Below are 22,292 nucleotides of genomic sequence, written 5' to 3'. Positions count from 1 at the left end.
CAGGAGGGTTTTGAATATCTCCAGAGAAGGAGACTCCACAGCCTCTCTGGGCAGCCTGGTCCAGTGCTCTGTCACTCTCTCAGGAAAGAAGTTCTTTCTCATATTCAGGCAGAACTTCCTGTATTTCAGTTCATGCTCCTTGCCTCTTGTCCTATCTGTTGGCACCACTGAAAAGAGTCCAGCCCCATCTTCTTGACACCCTCCTATAAGGTATTTATGCACATTGATAAGATCCCCCCTCAGTCTTCTCTTCTCCAGGCTAAACAGGCTCTCGCAGCCGTTTCTCATATCTCTGGTCCTCTAATCATCTTTGTAGCCCTACACTGGACGCTCTCCTTGCTCTCTCTGTATAGGTCTCTTTCTCTCATGGCTACAAAGGTTATATATGACCTAGTCATACACAGAGAGCTCCAGTGCACTGCGAGCAATTGTGGGCTCAGCATGCACCACTCCTGCAACTTTTGCACCCTGAAGGAGCCAGAGCAGGGCCTGCAGGCAGGGAAGGGAGCTGCTGCTAGCTCCCGCAGGGCTGCTGGTCTTAGCACTTGCAGCAGCTGCGCTCCAGGGTGCATGGGGCTGCACCCTGGCTCTGCAGCTCAGACACCACCTAGGGAGATTAAACTCCCCAAAGCCTAAGAATGGAAAGTTAGAAAGTACGTTTGGTTAAAGTTAGGCAGGGTGAACATCCTGCAGTGTACCTAAGCACTGTTGTGGCACTAAAGCTAACAATGTAGTTATTCAGGCTCAATGTCTTGTATTCATTTAGCTTTAGTGGAATACCTACTGACTTAAAACAGTACAATGTTCTTTCTTAAAGTGTTGTTCATACAAGGAGGTTGAACTGAGACAAATGAGTTTTTAAACATATTTAAACTGATCCTATTTTATTGTGCAAATAAAAGAGACATAATTTGGGACTTTTTGTCCTGGAAGCTCGGCTATATCATCTGTTCTATTCAGCCCTCAAAGCAAGGAGGACAGGTCTAAGGCAAAGTTAAAATAGTATAGGACTTCTGTTCTACAGGACTGCTACCAGATAATTCAAACTTTTTGATAGACTTTATCCTAAAAAAGAATGATAACCAATACTTCTTTTTCCCCATTTTTATTTTTTCTTCAGTTGAGGATCTGTGAGCTCCACAGAGACAACCACTATAGCATCTTTGATCTAATAAAATAAATACAGCATTTCTAAGATGCTGATCCTGCAGTTTCTGACGATATGAATAGTTTTGTGAACAGTGAGTGTGTGCTTATGCACAGGTTAATGGATCTTAAACTTGCAGAACGCAGCAAAGGCAGAGGTCTGAAATGAGTCTGATCTTTACCTGGGGCATATTCCGCAGGGCTATTAGAATCCCTCATGTCGAATAGTATGAGAAGTCAAAGTTGCGACTTGGTGCCATATGGTGTCATTTTAAAGATGAAAGACCTAGGAAAAATGTCACAGGGCCAACTTCACCTCCTTCTTTCAGTTTCTGAAATAAAGGAACATATTCCTTCCAAACTCTCAGGATCTTTGTTTTCTGTTTAACCATTCAGGAACTGAGTGTGACAGAGCAACTCGAGGCCGGAGTTAGGTACTTGGATTTTAGAATTGCCCACAAGGCTAATGATCTGTCTTCGGATTTGTACTTCGTGCATATGCTTTACACAACTGTTACGGTTCAGGTATTGTCCTTACCTTTGGAATAAAACATATACATACATACATACATATATATATATATATATATATATATATAAAAGATATATAAAGATAGTGCTGCTTATTTTATTTAAAACAGAACCATCTCACTCTGAGTATGCTGGCCCAAGGTAGGTTATTTATTTTCCTAATGTGAGGACTTCAAACTAGAAAATATCTGCAGGGCTGGTTGTTGGACTAGAATTTAGTTTCAACACTTGCCAGTAACATTTCAGCACCAGACAATTTCTCATCCTCAGTCACGATCATCCTGATCATTGCTGTGCCTTGCTCTCTGCCACCAGCCATTTATCAAGCAGCTGATGTTTCCAGTGCTGTCCAGGGACAATCCTGTTTCTCTAGTAAGGAGAAAGGTTATTAAAAAGATGTTAAATGCCTAATAAAAATCACAGAAAAAAAAATTAAGGAAAAAGTATTTCACTGAAAGGCAGAGACAAGTCTTCACTCCATGATCTGCCATTAGAAATTACTGTGTCGCTCTTCTGCATGTGCTCTCTCACTGAGGACTAGGTTACATTTTCTTTGAATATGCTGGGATCTGTACAGCCAATTTGAGTCTGAGCCCTTTGCATCTTAACATTTCATGCTGATTGGCATGTTCCTATAAACTCTGACTACACAGCATGTATTTGCATTTGTATGACTAATTGCATGTGTTCTACAAGAAGATCTCCTTTCCTGGAACAAATGGGGAACCAGGTCCTCTTGTGACTGAGCAAGCATAAATCTTTTCCTAGTTTCTGAGTTTGCCACTAACACATTCTTTGTCCTTAAAAAAGATTGGGAAGATGAGTTTACTGCTAACCTGCCCCGCTGAAGTAGAAGATTTATGGATATTATAAAAATGCAAAGCCACTAAATATACCAGGCTGGACTCATGCCCAGAGCAAATCAGCACTGCTCTGCCGAAAGCGATTTGTCCTGGCATGTATCTCTGTGGGACATCTTGTGGACTGCCAGACAGCCGTTCTCCAAAACCCTACACTGATTTTTTTTTTATTACTGTGATTCTGCCCTGTCATGAATGCTCCGTTTGTTTCACTTCCTTTCCATTGCATATTACAGAATATTTTCTAAGTTGCCGTAATTCTCTTTTGTAGGATATTCTGTGTGAAGTCTTAAAGTGGTTGGAAACTCATCCTCAGGAAGTTGTTATCTTAGCCTGCAGGAATTTTGATGGATTAACCAAGAAGCTTCACTGTCATCTCATTGCCTGTATAAAAGAGATTTTCCAGTGCAAACTGTGTCCCAGAAATGTAAGTATGAGATCTTTTTTTCCTCCTTTTTCTTTAAAGGATGATATAATACATTATGAAGAGATATTTAACTGATTCAGGCTTTTTATATAGTTTCTACCTTTGCCTCCAGCAAGTGTTACTTGCTGGATCAGAGATAAGGTCTTTTTTTAATAAGTGTCCTTCCCTAGATGACTGGGGTTTCACTCACTCAAAGTAGGAGATGAAACAAACCCACATACCATGGTGTGGAGGAGGGAACTACTGACTTGTGGGACAAAAAAGGGACACAGCTGCCATCCGCTGTTCTGTCTGAGTTTTGCAAAAAAGAAAAAAAAAAGAAGAAGGAGGAGGGGGAAAAAAAAACTATTGTTATAAAGTCCAAACTATGGAAAGGGTATTCAGTCCCAGCTGGAATTTACTTCTTTGTCCTGTTGATAGGATTCAAAGCAATCCCTGTTCTGCCTTTTTACAGCAATAATTGTGAGTTAACTGCAATGGAATTTAGCTTTTTAGAATAACCTAGGTTGGAAGTGATCTCTAGAGGTCATCTGATCCAACCCCACCATGCAATACAGGACCAGCTTCAAAGTTAGAGCAGGTTACTCAGGGCCCTGTCTGGTCCAACCTTGAACAACTCCAAGGGTGGCGATTCTACAACCTCTCTGCGCAGCCTGGTGCAGTTTGACCACTTTCTCAGTGAAGTGACTGCTTTCTTACTTCTAATCAGAATTTATCTTGCTTCAGCTTGTATCTATCTGCTGCCTTTTACCCTTTTGCTATGCATGTCTGAGGAGAGTCTTGCTCTGTCTTCTCTACATCCATCCATTAAATATTCGCAGACAGCAATGAGGTCCATCCATAGTCTTCTCCAGGCTGAACAGATCCGTTTCTCTTAGCCCATCCTCAGATGTTGTGCTCTAACCCCCAGTCACCTTGGCTGCCTGCCATTGGACTTGCTCCAGTATGTCAATGACTTTTTTGCTCTGGGAAAGCCCAAACAATACACAGTCCTCGAGAGACACTAACTCAAGTGCTGCATAGAAGGGAAGAATTAGTTCTCTTGACCTGTTGTGTGTGTCCTTACTAATATAGCAGAGTCAGAAGTTGGCCTTTTTCACAAGGATGCATTGCTGCCCAGTGTTTGACATGTTGTCCAAAAGGAACTCTGTGTCCTTTTCTGCAGAGCTGCTTTCTAGCCACTTGACCCCCACCTGCCCTGGTGCAGGGGGTTATTCCATCCTAGGTGCAGGACCTGGCTTTTGTTGAACTTTGTGAGGTCCCAGTTAGCCCATTTCTCCAGCCTGTTGAGGTCCCTCTAAATAGCAGCCATTCCAGTGCATTTTTTTGTTTCTAATGCTTGTGCCAACCCTACAATGCGGCTGTCTAGTGCTTTTTTTTGTTTGTTTAGCTTTGGAGTTAGTGTACACCATAAGCTATAGCAGATTTTTCTGCATGCTGCTTTGTCAGTTTGTGCCACCTGTAAGCCAGAAGAGGCAGCAGATAAACGACAGGGTCAGTCTCTGCTTTCTGAATCAGGCTCTCACTGCTACAGCTGCTAGCAAGGTACTAATTGGTACCAAGGTTTATGCGCCGTACACGTGTTCACTACTTGAGAATGGGCTGACAACAAGTGCTGTTGTCACACAACAACTGCATTGGTGGCGTTGACTGACTGGACTTCAGCTGGAGTTGACCTTCCAACCAGCCTAATGTGCTTTCATTTGCTGAAACCTGAGGCAAAACCTTAATATAAATAGTCAAAAATTATTTGTTAAATTCTAGGAACTTAATCATCTTCCTCTATATACTATATGTGGGAGCTTTTAGCAGTTAAACAATTAACATTTCAAAGATGTACAGGAACAGAGAGTTTTCTCTGAAGACACGAAGGGTACAGGATAATGATGACCCTGGTTGCGATTCGAATTAAGCCTTTGAAGTTAGTACATCACTAACGGGCTGAGCATTACCATTTCAAAGCATTTTGTACAGCAAAATTGTACAATTAAACTAGAACAATTCTCAGCAAAATTAGAGGATTCTAATTTAAATTTGCATTTAGACACATGGTTAGTTCTGAAAGTTACTACCTGTAAGAGGGGCAAGCTGTTGCTGAGTTTGTTGAACAAAGGTGATAACACATGGTTTGAAATGACCTGACCTGGAAAGGAGACTGTTTCTGAGTGGTGTCCAAAGGGAGGGAGGAAGCGCACTGCAAAGAGAAGTGTTTCCCTAATGCTTGAAGACTGTATTTGTAGGGGGGTCTGTGACCAGCACAACAGATCTTGCTGTATTTCTAAGTGTTAACTTTTGCATGTTAGGCAGCGGCTGGGCTTTTCAAAATCACAAAAATTTCATCTATCCTTCATTGAATACCACGTACTTGTCCATTTTTTTTTTTAACAATCTGTTGGATTTCAAGACCACAGCTCTAGTGTTGTGCAAAAGTAAGTGTCAAAGTACCTATGAAGCAATGTTATAAGCAAACCTCAATATGCAGTACTAGGACAGGCCACAGTGTGACAATATTACATTGTGTTTAAAATTTTATTTGCCTTCACTGTTCAAGTCCTTTGATTTGGATTATTAGGGTTTAAAAATCCCTTGTCAGGCATCTACAGTTTCATTTCTGGTTTTTTTGCAAGTTAAGTAAGCACCAGTGGTCATGTATACATTTCTGGTAGCTTTTTTTTCTTTCCTTTTTTTTTTTTTTATTTTATTTTTTTTTTTGCGGGGGTTTGTGGCTGGGAAGGGGCTCTTTCTTACCTTACTTTTGCCCTCAAAAAGGTTCCAAGATGACAGCTATAGTAAAGCAAAGGCTTCTGTCAACCACAGATTTTTGTAGCTTGTGAGTAACTTGTGCCTTAATTCGTGCAGCATTTTCTGACCTAATTGGACTCGCATGCTCTCTTTCTTGGATGAAGGTAGAGGAATTCCTATGTTCATTAAATCCCTGGCTCTATTAAAATTAAATGAAAAATTTGAAACATTGGCTTTTATTTTATTTAATAATTTAATTGGACTGTAATAAAACCACCATTTCCTTTTCACAAGCAATTTCCTTTTCACCATCAAAATTCTTAAAAATGTTTATTATTTTAATATGTGTGCGTGTGTGTGTATATACATATATATATATATACACACATACATAGTGCAAATAATATAATCAGAGGGCCACAGTTCTGTTTGGTGGCAACTTCTGAGGACTGGACAATTTTATTACACATTTAAATATTTTAATTACAGACTTTTACCAGAATGTCTGTTTTTCTTGGGTTTGTGACTCAATTATCAATTTTAGACACCTTCCCCTTACAGAAATCAGAATTAACACATCTCCATGTACCATTTTGCCTTTAATGAAAAAGTGCATTGTGATTAAAAAAAAAATTTCATGTTATATAGTCTAAACAGTTCAATTTTCATGAATGTCCAATTATGAAACAGTTGAATCACTTATGTAACAGCTGCCAAAATTATTTCTGGTTCTCTGCATCTATATTCCTATAGCGGAGGGTGTGCAGATTCACCCTCCTCCTGCCTCCGTTTACAGAATGTCTGTTTTTGTCTGCCAAATTTATTCGAGATGGTATGTGCATGAGTGCGAACACAGGGATGGTTTCCTATCAAACAGGTGTACAAATGTGAAATATGTACTTTATCTTAGTTGAATTGTTTAAGTAAAGGAGTTTTCCACATACCACTGAAGTTCTCAAGCTCCTATTGCCATTAAGAACCTGGCTGGCATTAAGCAGCTTGTAATGCAGCCAACAGCCTCTCTGGCTACAAGTTTAACAGCATTATTTGAACTGACCAGTGTCTTATTAGCTTGTCTTACTATACGTCACATTTGAGCTTTGGGAAAAATGCTGTAGAGTTATCCTGCAGGTCCCAGCTGACTTCAGCATGGATGCAATTTCTTTCAGGTGGTGCCGACACTACGGACCATGTGGCAGTGTGGCTATCAGGTGATAGTCTCGTACGAAGAGGAGACCCTCGTGAAGGAGCACTGTGAACTGTGGCCTGCAATTCCGTACTGGTGGGGAAACAAAACTGCCACTCGTGCGCTTATCCAGTATTTAGAACGTATGAAGCAGATAGGCCGTCCAGGTACGTATGGTGATTCTCTCCAAGGAAACTAGGGGCGCATACAATACTGCAAAACAATTAGAAGTAAGGAGCTGGGAGCTCGCCACATTAAGCAATGTAATAGCTGCTTTTTAAATGCCATGTGCACCAGATGTTGCTATGTTAGTAAGTGGTCTACTCACCCACAGGTGAGCGCAACATGTATTTTGTCTTCTCTCATGATGTAAGTATGTGCACAAGCATATGTGCATACACAGACTATGTAACTTGTGGCAGCTACTTCACGTAGTAATCACAGGGAAAAGGGCCCCCTCAACACAAAACAGCTGGAACTCTCATGCCATTAACACTGAATAGAGACCGCTTCCCAATACTAGTGGTTGCTAGTTTTATACCTGTTGAAACAGCTCTTATTATGAGGGAAGTGTATTATGCTATCATTTTTGTGAAAATAAATTGCTAAAAGAATGGCACATGAAGACTGTAGCTACATTAGCAAATGGTGGAGCTCAGTAAGAGTTGGTCTGTACAGTGAAACAGTCCGGTCTGTTGGACCTGCTGTTGTCATTTTGGGAAGAGTTCAGTTTGGACTATTAACCTGTCCAGTCCCAGCTGGTGGACTGAAAACCTCATTAAGATGCTGGTGTAGTCTAAGCTGAAAGGAATTGAGTTCATAACCTCTGATGCTGCTCTGTGATGTGAACACAAGGGGTGAGGGAGGGCAGAACTGCTTCAAAAGCATACTCCTGTGATCCAAAGAAAAATGCTAATGTAGACGCACCTTGTGTTCCTGAAAGCTAGTCACCTGGAAGCAACCTTTATAAAACATATTTTACAAAGGAAGACTAGTTAACAGAGAATGTTTAGTCTGCAATGAATAATTTAGATATAGCTCAAACTGGAATGCCTCAGTGCATGAGCTGTGTTTTAATAACTATTTAGTATGGCATACAGCTGCAACAAAGGAAGACAATCTACTGAAATACTTTTAAATACAGTGAATCGATACAGGAAGATCCTAAAGTTAGTATTTTAGTGATTTCCAGAGGAACTAGGTCTGGAGTTAATGCAATGCCAAGCAGTTTACAGTCTTGCCAAAGGAATATTTAATATGTCACCTTCTGATTTTTGTTTCAGAAAGATTCTTTGTAGCAGGGATTAATCTTACTGAAAATTTAGCATATATTCTTGCACACCCATTTGGATCATTGAAGAAAATGACACTCCAGAATCTTCCATACCTGAAAATCTGGGTAAAGCAACAGTATCCAGGACCAAAAAAAGAATGTATTAACATCATTGCTGGAGACTTCATAGGAAATGATGATTTTGTGAAAGATGTGATAAAACTTAACACAAAAATTAATCCTCCATTATATTGTCACAGCAAAGGGGCTGGAGGAAATACTGTTTCATTCTGTCTTCACCTTTGAAAAACTTTGCATTTAATGTTTCCTGCTTTAAACATCCTAGACTACACAAAAGACCAATTAACTTAAAACTAGGGATATTTTTAAGACTCAATAAGGGAACTCAGTATCATCAGGATTTAAGTCTTTTCAAAGAAAATTGTAGAGACCTTGCTGAAGTTTCTAGAGAACTACAACATAGGTATAATTTATTTGGAGGTGCTTAGTTTCTGCACAATTGCTAATATTGACAGTCCCAACAAGTTAATCTTGTTTTGATTTATTTTACATTTGAGCAAGAAGGATAAATATAATGTCACTATATGTATGAATTATTCAGTGATCAGATTTTATTTTTCTTATAACTTCAAATAACTTCAAAGATATTCTGCACAAACTCACAAGATCTGTTTCTCAGTATTTTATATCAGCATGAAACTGACTTGTCTGCTTTCATCGTTTGTCTTAAATATATAGTTTTAAAATATTTTTGATGTATCAAAGATAGTTCATCAGCAATCCTATATGACATGATTTTTATGTACATCAATACATCATTAGCATTGGAGGTCTAGAAAAGGCAGTACTATTGTGTGCTGAGTGTCAGCTGTGAACCACTTTACTAAAGGGTAGTCAAAATATTCTTCATGATTTATAAAAGATGCATATATTTGAAAACTATTGTTACACTTTTTATACATTAATGCCAGTACTACTGTTGATCTCAAGATACTAGAAGTAGGCCCCCAGACAGTTTTGCCCATTGTTTTAGGAGCTGCTAAGGACCCTTTACACAGAAAACAAACACACACCAAACTAGTGCCTAATGTACACAGGGCCTGCTCTAAAAAGTCTTGGCTTTTGTCATGCTCATTTGCATTTTATAACTGATTTTCCTTTATCTATCTATTTTAATAGCTCTAAAGTTATTTTACATCCCAATGAATGTTTTATGCTTATGTAAAAACTAAGTGCTTTATGCTGCTTTCCACCGCACATTAATTCTATTTCTCTCATTTTTTAATGAACTGTGCAATAATAGATGATCATGAAGGTACGCGAACTGGCAAGTGTCAGGAATAAAATGAAGCAGGTGCTGTATAAAAGTTCAATGTGCACCTTCATCAATATACCTCACTTTTTATATGCACTTTATATGCAAAATCTGAGTTCAGATTTCTGGCAAGATGTTCACATTTGCAGTAGATATTTGCACAAATTTGAAATGAACTGTTACTTGACGTTAAATAATTAAACTTACCTTAGGCTTCTTGAAACGAAAGGCTAAGATGCTACCTCCTCATGCAAGCTCCCACAGTTAATGGCTACGTGGGAGTGAAAACCAAATATTCCATTTAGAATAATGGCTTTTAAAATGCCTTTTTTTACAGTGCTTTTTATCCTTGTTCTCACCTCTGTTTACTTTATGTAGAGCAGTCATTCAATTTGACTTTTTTATGAGTCACCACCTGCATGCAGTGCTATGTTACATATACTCAGAATGTATTTCTGTATATCGTCTGTACCTAAAGTGTCTTCTTACTTTACCTAATAAAGTTTGATCTATTTGTGTAACACAGACTGAAATACAGTTTTGTTTCTCATTTCTGTGGTACTCGTTGTTTTATTGGGTCCCAATCCCAGTAATTCATAACTCAGGTAATGGATCAGGTTTGGTATTTTCTTTTGTGAAATACCACTTTTACCAAAAATCCATGCCTCACTGTACTTTAAATCTTTTATCCTTAAGAACTGCTACAGTAATAGGTGTTGCAAATAAATTACTGTATCTGAGAATACTGTAGGAGTGAAAAATGTTCAGAGATAACTTTATTTTTTGCTTTAACTATACAAATCTGTTTCCTGCTTCAGTGTAGTTAGATATGGCAGCTGTTTTAACTGAGTATGTGTTCAGCCAAAATGCGTGAATCTATATGATTATTTAAAAATGGCCAGTAATGTTCTCTTTGTTAATTTTCTTTTCCCAACCAGCTACTGAGACATGTTGGAGGTAATAAATATTATTTTATTCTGAAAAATGGGACAATGTCAGTATATCAAAAGCCTCAAGTCAATAAGAAATACACTCTTTACAACATTTGGGCTATCAAGTCCTTAAGTTAATTTCAAATGCTCTTAATGAATTCAGTTTCCTTTTCCAGAAAAGGATGCAGTTTCATGAGATAAATAACTTACTGTTGGGAAAGAGTTTTTTGTATCTACCAAAGGCAGAATTACTGATTATCACCTTCACATCAGCTGTGCCATCTTCAGGTGTGACTTCTACTTCCTGAACTGTTGCTTGTTTATATAGCCAACTGTAAAAATAAAAGCTCATCAGCATCTTCAAGGTATTCCGTATTTCATAAAATGTGGTCTTTGTTTTATGCCTACTAGAGGATATTTGTATACATTATAACATAGATAATTTCATACTTTGAAAGATGACATTTTTTGTATACATTATAACATAGATAATTTCATACTTTGAAAGATGACATTTTACCAGTACAAGCTAGGGGTTGACCTTCTGGAGAGCAGCTCCGCAGAGAAGGACCTGGGAGTGCTGGTGGATGACAGGTTGACCATGAGCCAGCAATGTGCCCTTGTGGCCAAGAAGGCAAATGGTCTCCTGGGGTGCATTAGGAAGAGTGTTGCCAGCAGGTGGAGGGAGGTGATCCTGCCCCTCTCCTCAGCCCTGGGGAGGCCTCATCTCGAGTACTGTGTGCAGTTCTGGGCTCCCCAGGACAACAGAGACATGGAGCTACTGCAGAGAGTCCAGTGTAGGGCTACAAAGATGATCAGAGGGCTGGAGCATCTGCCCGATGATGAACAGTTGCGAGAACTGGGCCTGTTTAGCCTGGGGAAGAGAAGACTGAGGGCGGATTTTATCAATGTGTACAACTACCTGAAGGGAGGGTGTCAACGGGACAAGGACAAACTCTTTTCAGTTGTCCCATGTGACAGGACAAGAGGCAATGGGCAGAAACTGAAGCACAGGAAGTTCCGCCTGAATGTGAGGGGGAATTTCTTCCCTGTGAGAGTGACAGAGCACTGGACCAGGTTGCCCAGAGAGGTTGTGGAGTCTCCTTCTCTGGAGATCTTCAAAGCCCACCTGGATGCAACCCTGTCTGCCACGCTCTAAGTGACCCTGCTGAGCAGGGGGGTTGGACTAGATGATCTCCGGAGGTCCCTTCCAACCTTACCGACTCCATGATTCTATGATTCAGCTAACTTTTAATTTGCTATTCGTTGTTCTGAAATAAGGCCTAATGTTTTCATCAATCGTTCAGATTTGTGTTTTTATCAGAAATATGGCTCTATGACCAGTGAAATGGTCTTTTAGGAAGTTTATTTTAGTGCAGTAACACCAGGACTCTGAAGGACACTTTCAGAAGCAGGCTCTATAGTGTCCACAGGTCAACATTTCTTCTTAGTATGTTAAAAAGCTTTGAAAATTATCTCTGTAATTCTTGCCATAGATCAAAATAAGTATGATATAATTTGGTAATTTTAAGACATGCAAGACTAAAGATTTCAAATTATTTACCTTAGTTGAGGTCCATCTAAGCTGACCTTAACTGTCAGAATCTTCTTCCCAGTTGCTTTCAAAATTCTTTTCTCTATTTCTTCTTTCAGTTGTTCTAAACCATGCCCACATAAAGCAGAAATGGCTAGAGAATTTTCTTCAGTGGGTTTATACCTGAAAGGCAAAAATTGCCAGCAGACTTGCTCATAACTCTAAGGATGAGAATCTTTTAATATTCCAAACACAGACTACCTGTTTATTTTATGCTAGTGCTTTCCTATGGCGACCACTTCTGTTACTCAAGTGATTCCTTTTAAAAGATGATGAGGTTCTTTTTATTTGCATACATAAAAGATTGAGAAACACTACTAAGTATATGCAGAAGTGTGCAAGTTATTTTCCAGACTAAGAATTAAAGAGTTTTCAGAACATAAGAAATGTTAAGTATACTTAGCACTTCCTGCTTACCTGTCTATCAAATCCACTTTGTTATGAACTTCTACCATTGACTCCAATAAGTGGCTGGGAAGATTAAGATTCTTCAGAACTGACAGAACACTTGCTTTCTGGAGGATAGTTTCTGGATGAGTAATATCTCTCACATGAACTATCAGATCCTAGCAAGCATCAATATACAAGACAGTCAGCTAATGAAACATTCCAGTTATCAAGTTTTGTGGATTTTATGATTGCATTGCTATTTCATACAAGATGATAGATTTCTATCCATTAGATAATACTGTCAGACTGACATTGTCAAATGAACTAACAAAATAGTATTAACCAGTACCAGTTTTTATAATCATTATGCTACTCGTAGGTGGCTTAGTCTTTCAATCCACAGTGAGTGTAAAGTGCCTCCAGTGATCCTGAAACAAATCCTCTTTATCAAGCTAATTACATAATTCACTTATTTCAAATAATAATCTTTCCAAGCCAAGTTGTGCAACAATAGTGCTTCAAAAATACTGGAGAGGAAAAATAATCTACACTTTAGAAAGCTTTTATAGGAGGATAGGCTGAAAAAAACTTGCAGAAATAATGAGAAAATACATTCAGTTTATAATTCTACATTCAAAATACAGAGGATTATTTCTCCTTATCCTTATTCTTAGCTCCTGAGATCTATACTACTACTGGTGCTTCACTTAGAAAAGCTTCATACAAGAGTTACCAGTTTCAAGTACAAATATGATCAAAGATGTGGCAAACCTAAGCCAAATGTAAATAGAAAGTCTGCCATGATTAAAAAAAAAAAAGGCAATCAGGCTCAGCATTTATATTCAAGATGTTTCAGCATCCTTGCTTTAGGTATTGCTGCAAACATCTGAAAACTGTAGTGAAAAGGGAATTTCTTGCCTTTAATTTGACACTTCAGAATAAAAGACAAAAGGGATAGTTGCAGTCAGCTTTTGAAAGTCCTTTCATTGTATGGTTAAAATCCAATCCTCAGAAGAATTCAGACATCCAGCTACCACTGATTTCATTACCTCTGAGAATATGGCTTTGCTGTTTAAATGGCTATGTGCCAGGCAGCTTTATACTTTGCCTTGTGCACTTCTGTGAGTAAATGATAGGAAAAGCACATTAACAGTTATTACATGCTGACTGCATCACATCACCATCATTCACTTTTAGTGCTGTATGAAACCTATGTAAAATATATACTCTTACAGAGGCTTTATTTATTTTCCTCAAGAATGCTAGACTAAACTTATTCCAATGCACTCTCTAGGTTTTCATACATTTAATCATTGGAATCTTATTTTGGAAATATGGAAAAGGATATACAAACTCTAAATAAGCACTTCTAAAATCTTTTCATATTTATACATTCTGCATTACTTCAAGTGTCAGAAAAGCAGTTTATAGTAAGATATTTACCTAATATTATTAAATACCTTAGAAGACTATTACAGTCAGCCAGATATTCCAATTAACTTCCCCTTTTCTGAAGGGAAAGAATATTATATATTCCGAAAGAATATGTATGTGTTCTCAATTTTTGAAATCAACTACTTACTGAGTAAGCAACTTCTTCTAACGTAGCTGAAAAAGACTCAACCAGATTATGGGGAAGATCAGACAGAAACCCAATAGTGTCAACATAAATAACTGGCATATGTGACGGCAGATAGCCAGCATGGGCTGTAATATCAAGAGTGGCAAACAGCTGATCTTTAGGTTGAAGGCCCACTTCCCCAGTCAAGGCTTTGATCAAGGTGGTTTTTCCTATACCAAAAAAAAAAAAAAAAAAAAAAAAAAAAGTTAATGCTTTGTTTCAAGTGAAATTTTAATTTGTAAGGCTCAGGTATGTGTATGATACATCTCTAGTTCACTGATTTAAATCTAGCCTGTGTTTAGTCTTCTACATGATGTTATAAAGTTAGAAGACAAGTACGGTTTTTGTGACTTAGAATTTGATTTAAGGTTATGTCTGGAAGCTATGCTGCTAAATCATACAATGATCAAAGACTGAACTGACATGGAAAATGACCTGTCTACATGTCTCATATCTAAGACTGACTGAAGAACACTGTCATGACAGCTTAGGAAGCTTACAATGATGCACTTCTTAATGCATCTGTTCTCAAATAAATCATATTAAACTTTACTAGCTAAATCCAACAAAAATCAGAAGCACTAACTACATTTACTTTAGACGTTTTATGCTTTTATTAGGTGGTTCATCATCAATATAATACTAAGGAGATTTAACTGTTTATGAGTATTTCACACAACTCAGAGTTATTAAACTAAAGTGGCTCAGTATATATTCTAGTTAAAGTAATTCAGTTACATGTGCAAAACTACAATATATTTGAATCTTCAGTTTTAAAAGCATAGAAGTGTGATAGCTAAGAAAACAATAAAGTGGAACTCAAAATCTACGAGTATACGACTAATAATAAAATTAGTGCAAGGTAAGTTTTTTTTATAAAGATGTTGAACAGTAAAATGAAATGGTTTTAAAATAATGTAACTAGAGGAAGAGTCTGGTTGAAAAAATTCACTGTGTAATCTACAAGAAATAAACAGAAAAATAACTTCAGGTTTTTATTTATATTGTTACAGACACTTACACAACAGGGATTTCTCTGCCAGTCTGTGATTATTCTGTCATCTGTATGTTGTCTGCAGTGCAACACCAGCCAGCATGGATTCACCAAGGGGAAATCCTGCTTAACCAATCTGATAGCCTTCTATGATGGAATGACTGGCTGGGTAGATGAGGGGAGAGCAGTGGACCTTGACTTCAGCAAGGCTTTTGACACTGTCTCCCATAACATCCTCCTAGAGAAGCTCTGGAAGTGTGGGTTAGACGAGTGGACAGTGAAGTGGATTGAGAATTGGCAGAAAGGCAGAGTCCAGAGGGTCGTCATCAGTGGTGTGGGGTCTAGTTGGAGGCCTGTGGCTAGTGGCGTCCCCCAGGGCTCAGTACTGGGTCCCATCCTGTTCAACCTCACGAGGTTCCTCTCCACCCAGCTCTCCAGCCTGTCCAGGTCTCTCTGAATGGCAGCACAGCCCTCAGGTGCATCAGCCACTCCTCCCAGCTTGGGATCATCAGCAAACTTGCTGAGGAGGCACTCTGTCCCTTCATCCAGGTCATTGATGAAGAAGTCGAACAGGATGGGACCCAGAACTGAGCCCTGGGGGACTCCACTAGCCACAGGCCTCCAACTAGACCCCACAGCACTGATGACGACCCTCTGGGCTCTGACATTCAGTCAGTTCTCAATCCACCTCACAGTCCACTCATCTAACCCACTTCTCAAAACAATATATGTTAGTCAATGAAAAACTACAGTGCTTCTTGAGCACACTTCTGAGAGCAACTGCAGCTCTCCTTGGTTTTCTTCAAGTGCCTCAACCCTTTCCAGTGATCTAAAAACCCATGTACTTTTCTCTACTTATTCTGAGCAAATAATAAAAACTCGTATTAAGGGATACAACCCTTTTCTTCACTATGTGTAGAATTCTTTTGACACAATAGGAGCCCAGCAGTTACTTACTAGAACAACAAGCATCATTTGCTTTCCTAACAAGGTCCTCATTTACATATACTCATTACACAGTCTAAAAACTAATTAAAATACACAGGCTATTCACACTGAAATAAGATTATGGCAAAAGTTTCTAATTAAAAACTAGATAATGCAAGCTTTTTTGTGTAATAATTTTCATGAGTCTTTGCTCACCACAATTAGTATAGCCCATCACTGAGATAATCGGAAACTCGCGTCTTTTACGTTGATTTCTAAGTATAGACCTTTTTCTCCTTAGCTTCTCCAGGGCATTCCTAATTTTAAGTTCTTTTTCTTTCAAGAGACGGTTCTGTGTCTCCATGAACGTCTCACCTGAAAAATACAAACTGATAATTGGCAGAATAATCTACAAGAGATGCAGTAAATCAAGTGATGTTGTGTAACTATTTGGAAATTAAGTTAATGGTATGGAATATGAAGTTATAAATATGCAACTAAAACTACATATTCTTACCTAAAACAGATTCAGATTGATAAATAATTTTAAAAAGATATGCTAAGTGCTCTAGAATAATCATGTGCACATACTGCACATTTACTGCTGTGGCAGTAAATATTTAACATAGAACTATCATAAATTTCTTCTCTATCCGTGACTAACTCACTGAGTTAGTATAAATCAGAACTTTATTATAGTCATAATTTAAGTTACTTTCCGATATACTCTCACTCAGTAAGATACAGCACATAATTCCTCCTGGCCTCTCCCTCTTCAAGGTCCGCAGAGAAAAATCCTATAATTCATGACAATGTATTTAGATTTTACCTGAGCCCATGATGTATCTCGATCCACCTCTCTGTTGATCTAACTGAGATACTTCATTTTTCAGATTTGACCTGACAGTGGAGTAATATTTAGTTAGAAGCAATATTCTTTAATCAATCTATTGTAAAACACCCAACAAATCTGAAACAGTAGTGATGATCTTTTAGGATATATGAAAACGCTACAAGACAGAAGTGTAAATAAAACTTGGCCAAAGCTACAAGATTGGTGAAAAATCCAGATTTTCCTGTCTCCCCAAATGAAATTTGTCAAATTATATAACTCTCTCAGCAAATTATAATAGTGGCCCTGAAATTTCAGGGAGCTAAAGATACATTAGTTACAACCATGCAATTCCCACCTATTTCCATGTACAAGTGTTAAGGATCTATACCATGTCATAAAGAAATGTGGAAAATACAGATATAAATAAAGGCCTCTAATGCTCTTTGTCCCTATTTTTCCGTATTAAACCTATCAATATTGTGTATGAAATACACAAAATTACCTACAAATCTTAATCCAATTCCTACACATTCTTGTAACCCATCTTCCAGATTAGAAAGAATCAGTACCTTTTTCTATAGATATGTATTTTGTAAGATTATCTACTGAACAGTATGGGATTTTGCCTGTCAGTATTGCTGGAGCTTAAAGCAATGACATTAAAGCAAATATTTCTATGTTCTAATTAATCACTGAGCACATAATAAAAACACCAAAACAGCAGCCTTTCTCTTTACAGCACAGCATTACCATTCTTGTTTCTGTAAAGAAATGGATATTAAAATACGGAAATATCAGTATGTGATTGCACAGCTACAGGTACCTGAGAAGTGGAATTTCAGCCAATGCTATCTGAAGTTTTGCTTCCTTAGTACGGGCATTGCAACGAAAAATATGAAGTACAACAGTGTATCTGTCAAAAACTTTCACGCCCCAGGCATCTTCTAGTTCTTTCTTTAGCCATGTAAGACAAAATAATCGAAATGTTTTCTTCCTCCAATAATATAAGCTGATCAAATTGTATACAGCATTGTATTTGTAGTTATAGTTAGCTGATGGAGACTTCAGCTCGGGGAATCTCAGGATTCCTTTTCAATGCACTAGTAATGACCAGAAGCAAAATTCTGGTTGGCCAGGAAGAAAAAAGGTGAAAGGTGAGTTTAAAAGCTAAATTTTCATCCTGAGGTATTTCAGTGGAAATCCCGCTATTGTCTTTAATAGATTCTCATAACAACTTTTACAGCAAAACTCATAGCATCAGAAGAATCAAGAATCTCAATGGTTAAATCTTTACAAAAAAATAAACATGAAATGCTTGTATAGAAAAGGATAGGGACAACAAAGGAAGAGACTACTGCAATAAAAAAATAGGAAAGAGAGGAAAGCAGGAAAATTATTTCATAACCAGCCCCTCAAGGAAATACATTAAAAAAAATCAAAGAAACACTTAAAAGTATACAAGTAGTTCCCTTTCCTTATCCTTACAATCCAAAATGCTATGTTTTAAAAATGTCTTATCAAACTTTCTTGAATTAAGATCCTGGTAAGCTGTACTTAAGATCTGAGTTCTTAACAACTCATACTATAAAGTAGGAAAGAAAAACTAGAACATTTAATGTACAGATTTTCAAATTCCATTCCATCAATAAATTCATCAATAATTTGAAGTGTTCAAAATAGTTTACTACCTCTATTCATTTTATAAGTCATTAAAAGCATTCAAAACTACCTGAAAAGAATTAATGTTTGCTTGTAGTGTTTGCATTTCACACCGTGCATGATGAACCATGCAGAACTAAAATGTATTTTTTAGTGCTTGTCTAAGTATTTCAAAAAGCATATAAAGTTCATGCATTGACTGTCTTAATGCCACATACACTTTGAAAAAAAAAGTGAAGCATGCTCCCCCTGACCTCAATTTATCTGTCTATTTAAAATACATTTTCTTTTTAAGGATGATGAATGAAAGTGTAATAATTTCAAAAATTCAAATACAGGCTTGCTTTGAAATTATAATTGATATTCAAAATGCAGTACAGCATCTATATAGCTACAGAAAATAAATACTGTCATTATAGCTATCGAAAGCACGTGCCTATATCTAATCCAAAATCTCGACATTTTTCACAGTAGAAGCTGTTGTTATCTTCATTTTGTAAGAAAGACCATATGCTACTTTTCCAAAATTTTACATGAAGCCAGTGGCAAAGGTGGCAATAGAATCTATATTAAATGGCTATCAGGCAGCTATAAAATTGCATGCACTATAGCTGAATATAAAACAAAACAAATTTAATTAGAACTATGTTTCATTTCAACACAATAAAACTCAGTCCAGCTGGCTTTAAATATTACCATTTGTAAATTAAGAGTCATAACTGACCTTCCTTTTCATAACATCAATATTTTTTCAAACAGTATCAGTGTAAAGAATATAATTTGATATTATATTTAATTACCTTTGTTAATGAAGATATTCTTTCCACATTCAAGAAGACAGCTGTCAGATGGGGCAATTTTTTAATCTTTTCTAAAAGATGGATAACCATTACAAGATAGAGTGTTAAATATCAAATCTCTTTCTAAAATATATGGAATATAAAACCACTTTCCACTGAAAACAGTGGTAGTAAAATATCAAATGCTATCACATTCTTTGTTCACAGACATATTTGTATTGATCCAGTACAATGTCAAAAACAGCTGCCGGTTTCATTCAAGCCAACCACTCAAATGCAGGTACTAAATTGCCTACACTTTTTAAGCAGTTATGGGTTATTTCGACTCTGTGTACTTTTTGTAGTCTTTAAACAAGTATCATTGAAGTCTGTAAACCTGCCTAATGGATAAACAAATTTGTACTCCTCTTCAGCTTTTGTACTGATCTTTGTTTAGTTCACTTACAGAAGTTTTAACATTTAGAATAATGCACTGCTGAAAAATCATGATCCTTACCTGTCAAAACCTGAAAATTTCCTTTGCCAAAAATGAACTTCTTATCAGGATTTTTTGTAGGAATAATTATTTTATCTAAAATTGTCCAGTTCTGAAGGGTATTTACAAGAGCAACAGCTTCAGCAATCTGTAATTCAGCTTCAGGATTAGAAAAAAAGACAGATTATAATGTATCATAACTCTCTATATAGATTCCCAATAACTGTACATGTCCTTGTAGAACAGGGAAAGGCCTGAAGTACACTGAAATTCTAATAGTGTATTTCCTTTAACTAGTAGTACAGGGCAGGAAGTGTTTTATCTCTAATTACAGTAATTAAACTCCTAGTTTGATGCAATTTTACCACACAAAGCATCTTTTTGCCAGTATAAATTATTTCTAGGGACGTTGATTTGGCAGAAGTTTGAATTGCATAGTCAACATAGGAATTACCTAGCTTTTTGCTTCAACACACTATTTCATTCTCAAAAAAATTAAAGAAGTAAATAACTGAAAAGGCATACTCTATTGTTTTAATGAGTATTGTCCCATGTGAATAATTCATTAGTGTTTTGCAACAGTATTTAAAGAATTCCTAATACTGTGTACCTTGCTGTGAATTTCACTGCTGCTTATTCATAAAGCACCTACACTGAATTCTGACTTGGTAAAAACATAGAAAATTCCAATATACATATTTTTAAATTTATATTGCATAGCACTGATTTAAGGGGACTTTAGAAGGGCTAGTAGGACAAATCAGATCACTAGATCGAGCTGGTTTTGCCAAGCCAGGATAAGATCCTCTTTTCATAGCAGTTTAATCATGTTCCTCTAGATAGCACAATACATTTGATGTATTAAATAGATTACCTTGGTCCAAAAGGTAATATATTATTAAAGTAACCATGACTCTTTCTCCTCACTTTGTCAGTGTTCCTTTTAAAAAGCACTCATTTTCTTTTGTACCTGAGGGGTTTCAAGAATCATTCCAAAACATTTGTTCAGACTTCAGGCTCTTCATCTGGAGGGCCTAAATAAATGGAAAGGGGTCACTGCTATTGTTCTGTATTTCTGGACAGAAAGGTGGCTCCATAATTTTTTTTGCTCCAGTTGTAAAATGGGAACATAGTATCAAAGTATTTGAAAAAGCCTGTTCAGTGTGTTTTATTTTAGCATTGAATACTGAAAAGGTTACAGATTTTACTCTGCATAGCAACAATTTGTTACAGTTCACAGTACTAACAAAACAGAATGAAATTTAGGTTTATAGCATAATAAACTTGAATACAAGCAAGTATGAGAAGATTTGTCATATACGAACTGAGATATACATGTATAAATATACATACATGTAAATTACAGGATATTTAAATCCTTCTGATAGAGCTTTGCATCAGAGAAGTGTTCAGAGAGGCATCATCAGAGACAAGCTCCTCATAAATCTTAAACATGCAGGAAAATGCCTATGTATCTGCTAGCTAGCTACAAATCTAAGAATAACATTGCTAAATAAAATCCTGATAAAGGAATTATGAATTAGTGAATATGCTTTCACAGCACTGTTTTCAGTGCTCTTAAGCCACCTTCAAGGCATATCTTAAGGCTAAAAGGCCCCTGCCTATCTGACAGGCAGCATGGTTGAGAACTGACGGTGACTAACATTAAATTAATAAGGGAGAAAGCTGTCTATTTCCTGATACAAGCTAAGCACTATGTGCATCAAGTTGTTTTGCAGTTTAAAACTCAAGGTTAGTGCAATTTACAAGTCAAAGAACAGATCTGCAAACAGATGTGAACTCATTCTCTTTTACAAAGAGCCCACCGATCCAGACCTCCACCTGTTCTGAGTCTACATTTTGCAAGATGATTACAGACGCACCCTGCGGACATTCCTTAAGTTTATTCCTGCGGACCTTACGGGTTTATAACCCGTATAGGAAACTAAAGAGCGAGTGACACGGGCAAGAAGAGGTAGAGAGGCATCCTGCCCAGCGGGACCGCGCTAAGGCTACCCGCGCCGCAGCGAGCAAGGCGGCGCTGCCCACCTCGAGCCGCGGCCAGGAGCCGGCGCCCGCCGCGGCAGCGCAGCCCTGCGCCTCCCCCCCCCCGCCCCCACACACCCGTTGTGAGCTGCGGCTTCTTCGGGCCCCACTTGACGGCCGGGTGCACCACGGCCACACGCTGCGCGCCGGGACCCACGGCGAGCGGAGACGGGCCGAGCAACTCCTCCAGCTCCGCTTCGTCTTCATCCTCTTCTTCCTCCTCCTCCTCCTGGCCAGCGCTCGCCACCCCCTCCCACGGCTCGCCGCCGCCGCCCGCCCGCGGGGGCTCCTGCCCGCCCGGGGGCCGCACAGGAGCCCACAGGCGGGCGGAAGCCGCCGCGCCGAGCGGCCGAGCGGGCAGAGGGCGGCAACAGGCCGCGGGCGCGCTGAGAGCAGCAGCAGCAGCGGCGGCGGCGGCAGCCACCGCCCCGCGACAGCGCAGCAGGAGCGAGGACGAGAGGAGCGCGGATCTCATCGCCCCGCCGCCAGCGACGCCCCGCGGCGGAAACGGCTAGGAG

At 38.3% G+C, this 22,292-nt stretch overlaps 2 protein-coding genes across 7 annotated transcripts in view; one reads left to right on the top strand and one right to left on the bottom strand.

The window, feature by feature from the left end:
* The window catches only part of PLCXD1 (phosphatidylinositol specific phospholipase C X domain containing 1), a 14,445-nt gene extending 5,974 nt beyond the window's left edge, over positions 1-8,471 (top strand). Inside the window, exons 3-6 of the mRNA XM_062577951.1 lie at positions 1,543-1,671; positions 2,809-2,964; positions 6,876-7,059; positions 8,176-8,471. Coding sequence (XP_062433935.1) covers positions 1,543-1,671; positions 2,809-2,964; positions 6,876-7,059; positions 8,176-8,471 — 765 coding nt within the window. The remainder of the gene's footprint in view (positions 1-1,542; positions 1,672-2,808; positions 2,965-6,875; positions 7,060-8,175) is intronic.
* Positions 1,804-22,292, bottom strand: GTPBP6 (GTP binding protein 6 (putative)). 6 transcript variants are annotated; one of them, XM_062601527.1, is made up of 12 exons: positions 21,853-22,292; positions 19,750-19,887; positions 19,254-19,324; positions 17,618-17,748; positions 16,789-16,859; positions 16,176-16,334; positions 14,000-14,208; positions 12,445-12,593; positions 11,998-12,150; positions 10,696-10,765; positions 9,709-9,772; positions 1,804-2,046 (listed from the first exon to the last, which is right to left on the bottom strand). In XM_062601527.1, the coding sequence occupies exons 1-11, from the start codon at positions 22,247-22,249 to the stop codon at positions 9,740-9,742; spliced, it is 1,581 nt and encodes a 526-aa protein (XP_062457511.1). In that variant the 5' UTR covers positions 22,250-22,292; the 3' UTR covers positions 1,804-2,046; positions 9,709-9,739. The 6 variants fall into 6 exon arrangements, with proteins under 6 accessions (XP_062457511.1, XP_062457518.1, XP_062457520.1 ...); XM_062601534.1 differs by lacking the exon at positions 1,804-2,046 and adding an exon at positions 5,994-7,105; XM_062601536.1 differs by lacking the exon at positions 1,804-2,046 and adding an exon at positions 8,169-8,287.

Source organism: Rhea pennata, chromosome 1 (assembly GCF_028389875.1).
Source record: "Rhea pennata isolate bPtePen1 chromosome 1, bPtePen1.pri, whole genome shotgun sequence".
Taxonomy (NCBI): Eukaryota; Metazoa; Chordata; class Aves; order Rheiformes; family Rheidae; genus Rhea; species Rhea pennata.
Note: the sequence above shows the minus strand (reverse complement) of the source record. Positions and strands in the feature narration are given on the sequence as shown.

Coding starts and splice junctions, on each gene's coding strand:
- GTPBP6 (XM_062601522.1), bottom strand. CDS start 22,249: ATGAGATCCGCGCTCCTCTCGTCCTCGCTCCTGCTGCGCTGTCGCGGG. Junction 17,749..19,253: donor GAATATCTTCATTAACAAAG/GTAATTAAATAT, acceptor ACATGGCTAAAG/AAAGAACTAGAAGATGCCTG. Junction 16,335..16,788: donor GAGATACATCATGGGCTCAG/GTAAAATCTAAA, acceptor TGTATTTTTCAG/GTGAGACGTTCATGGAGACA.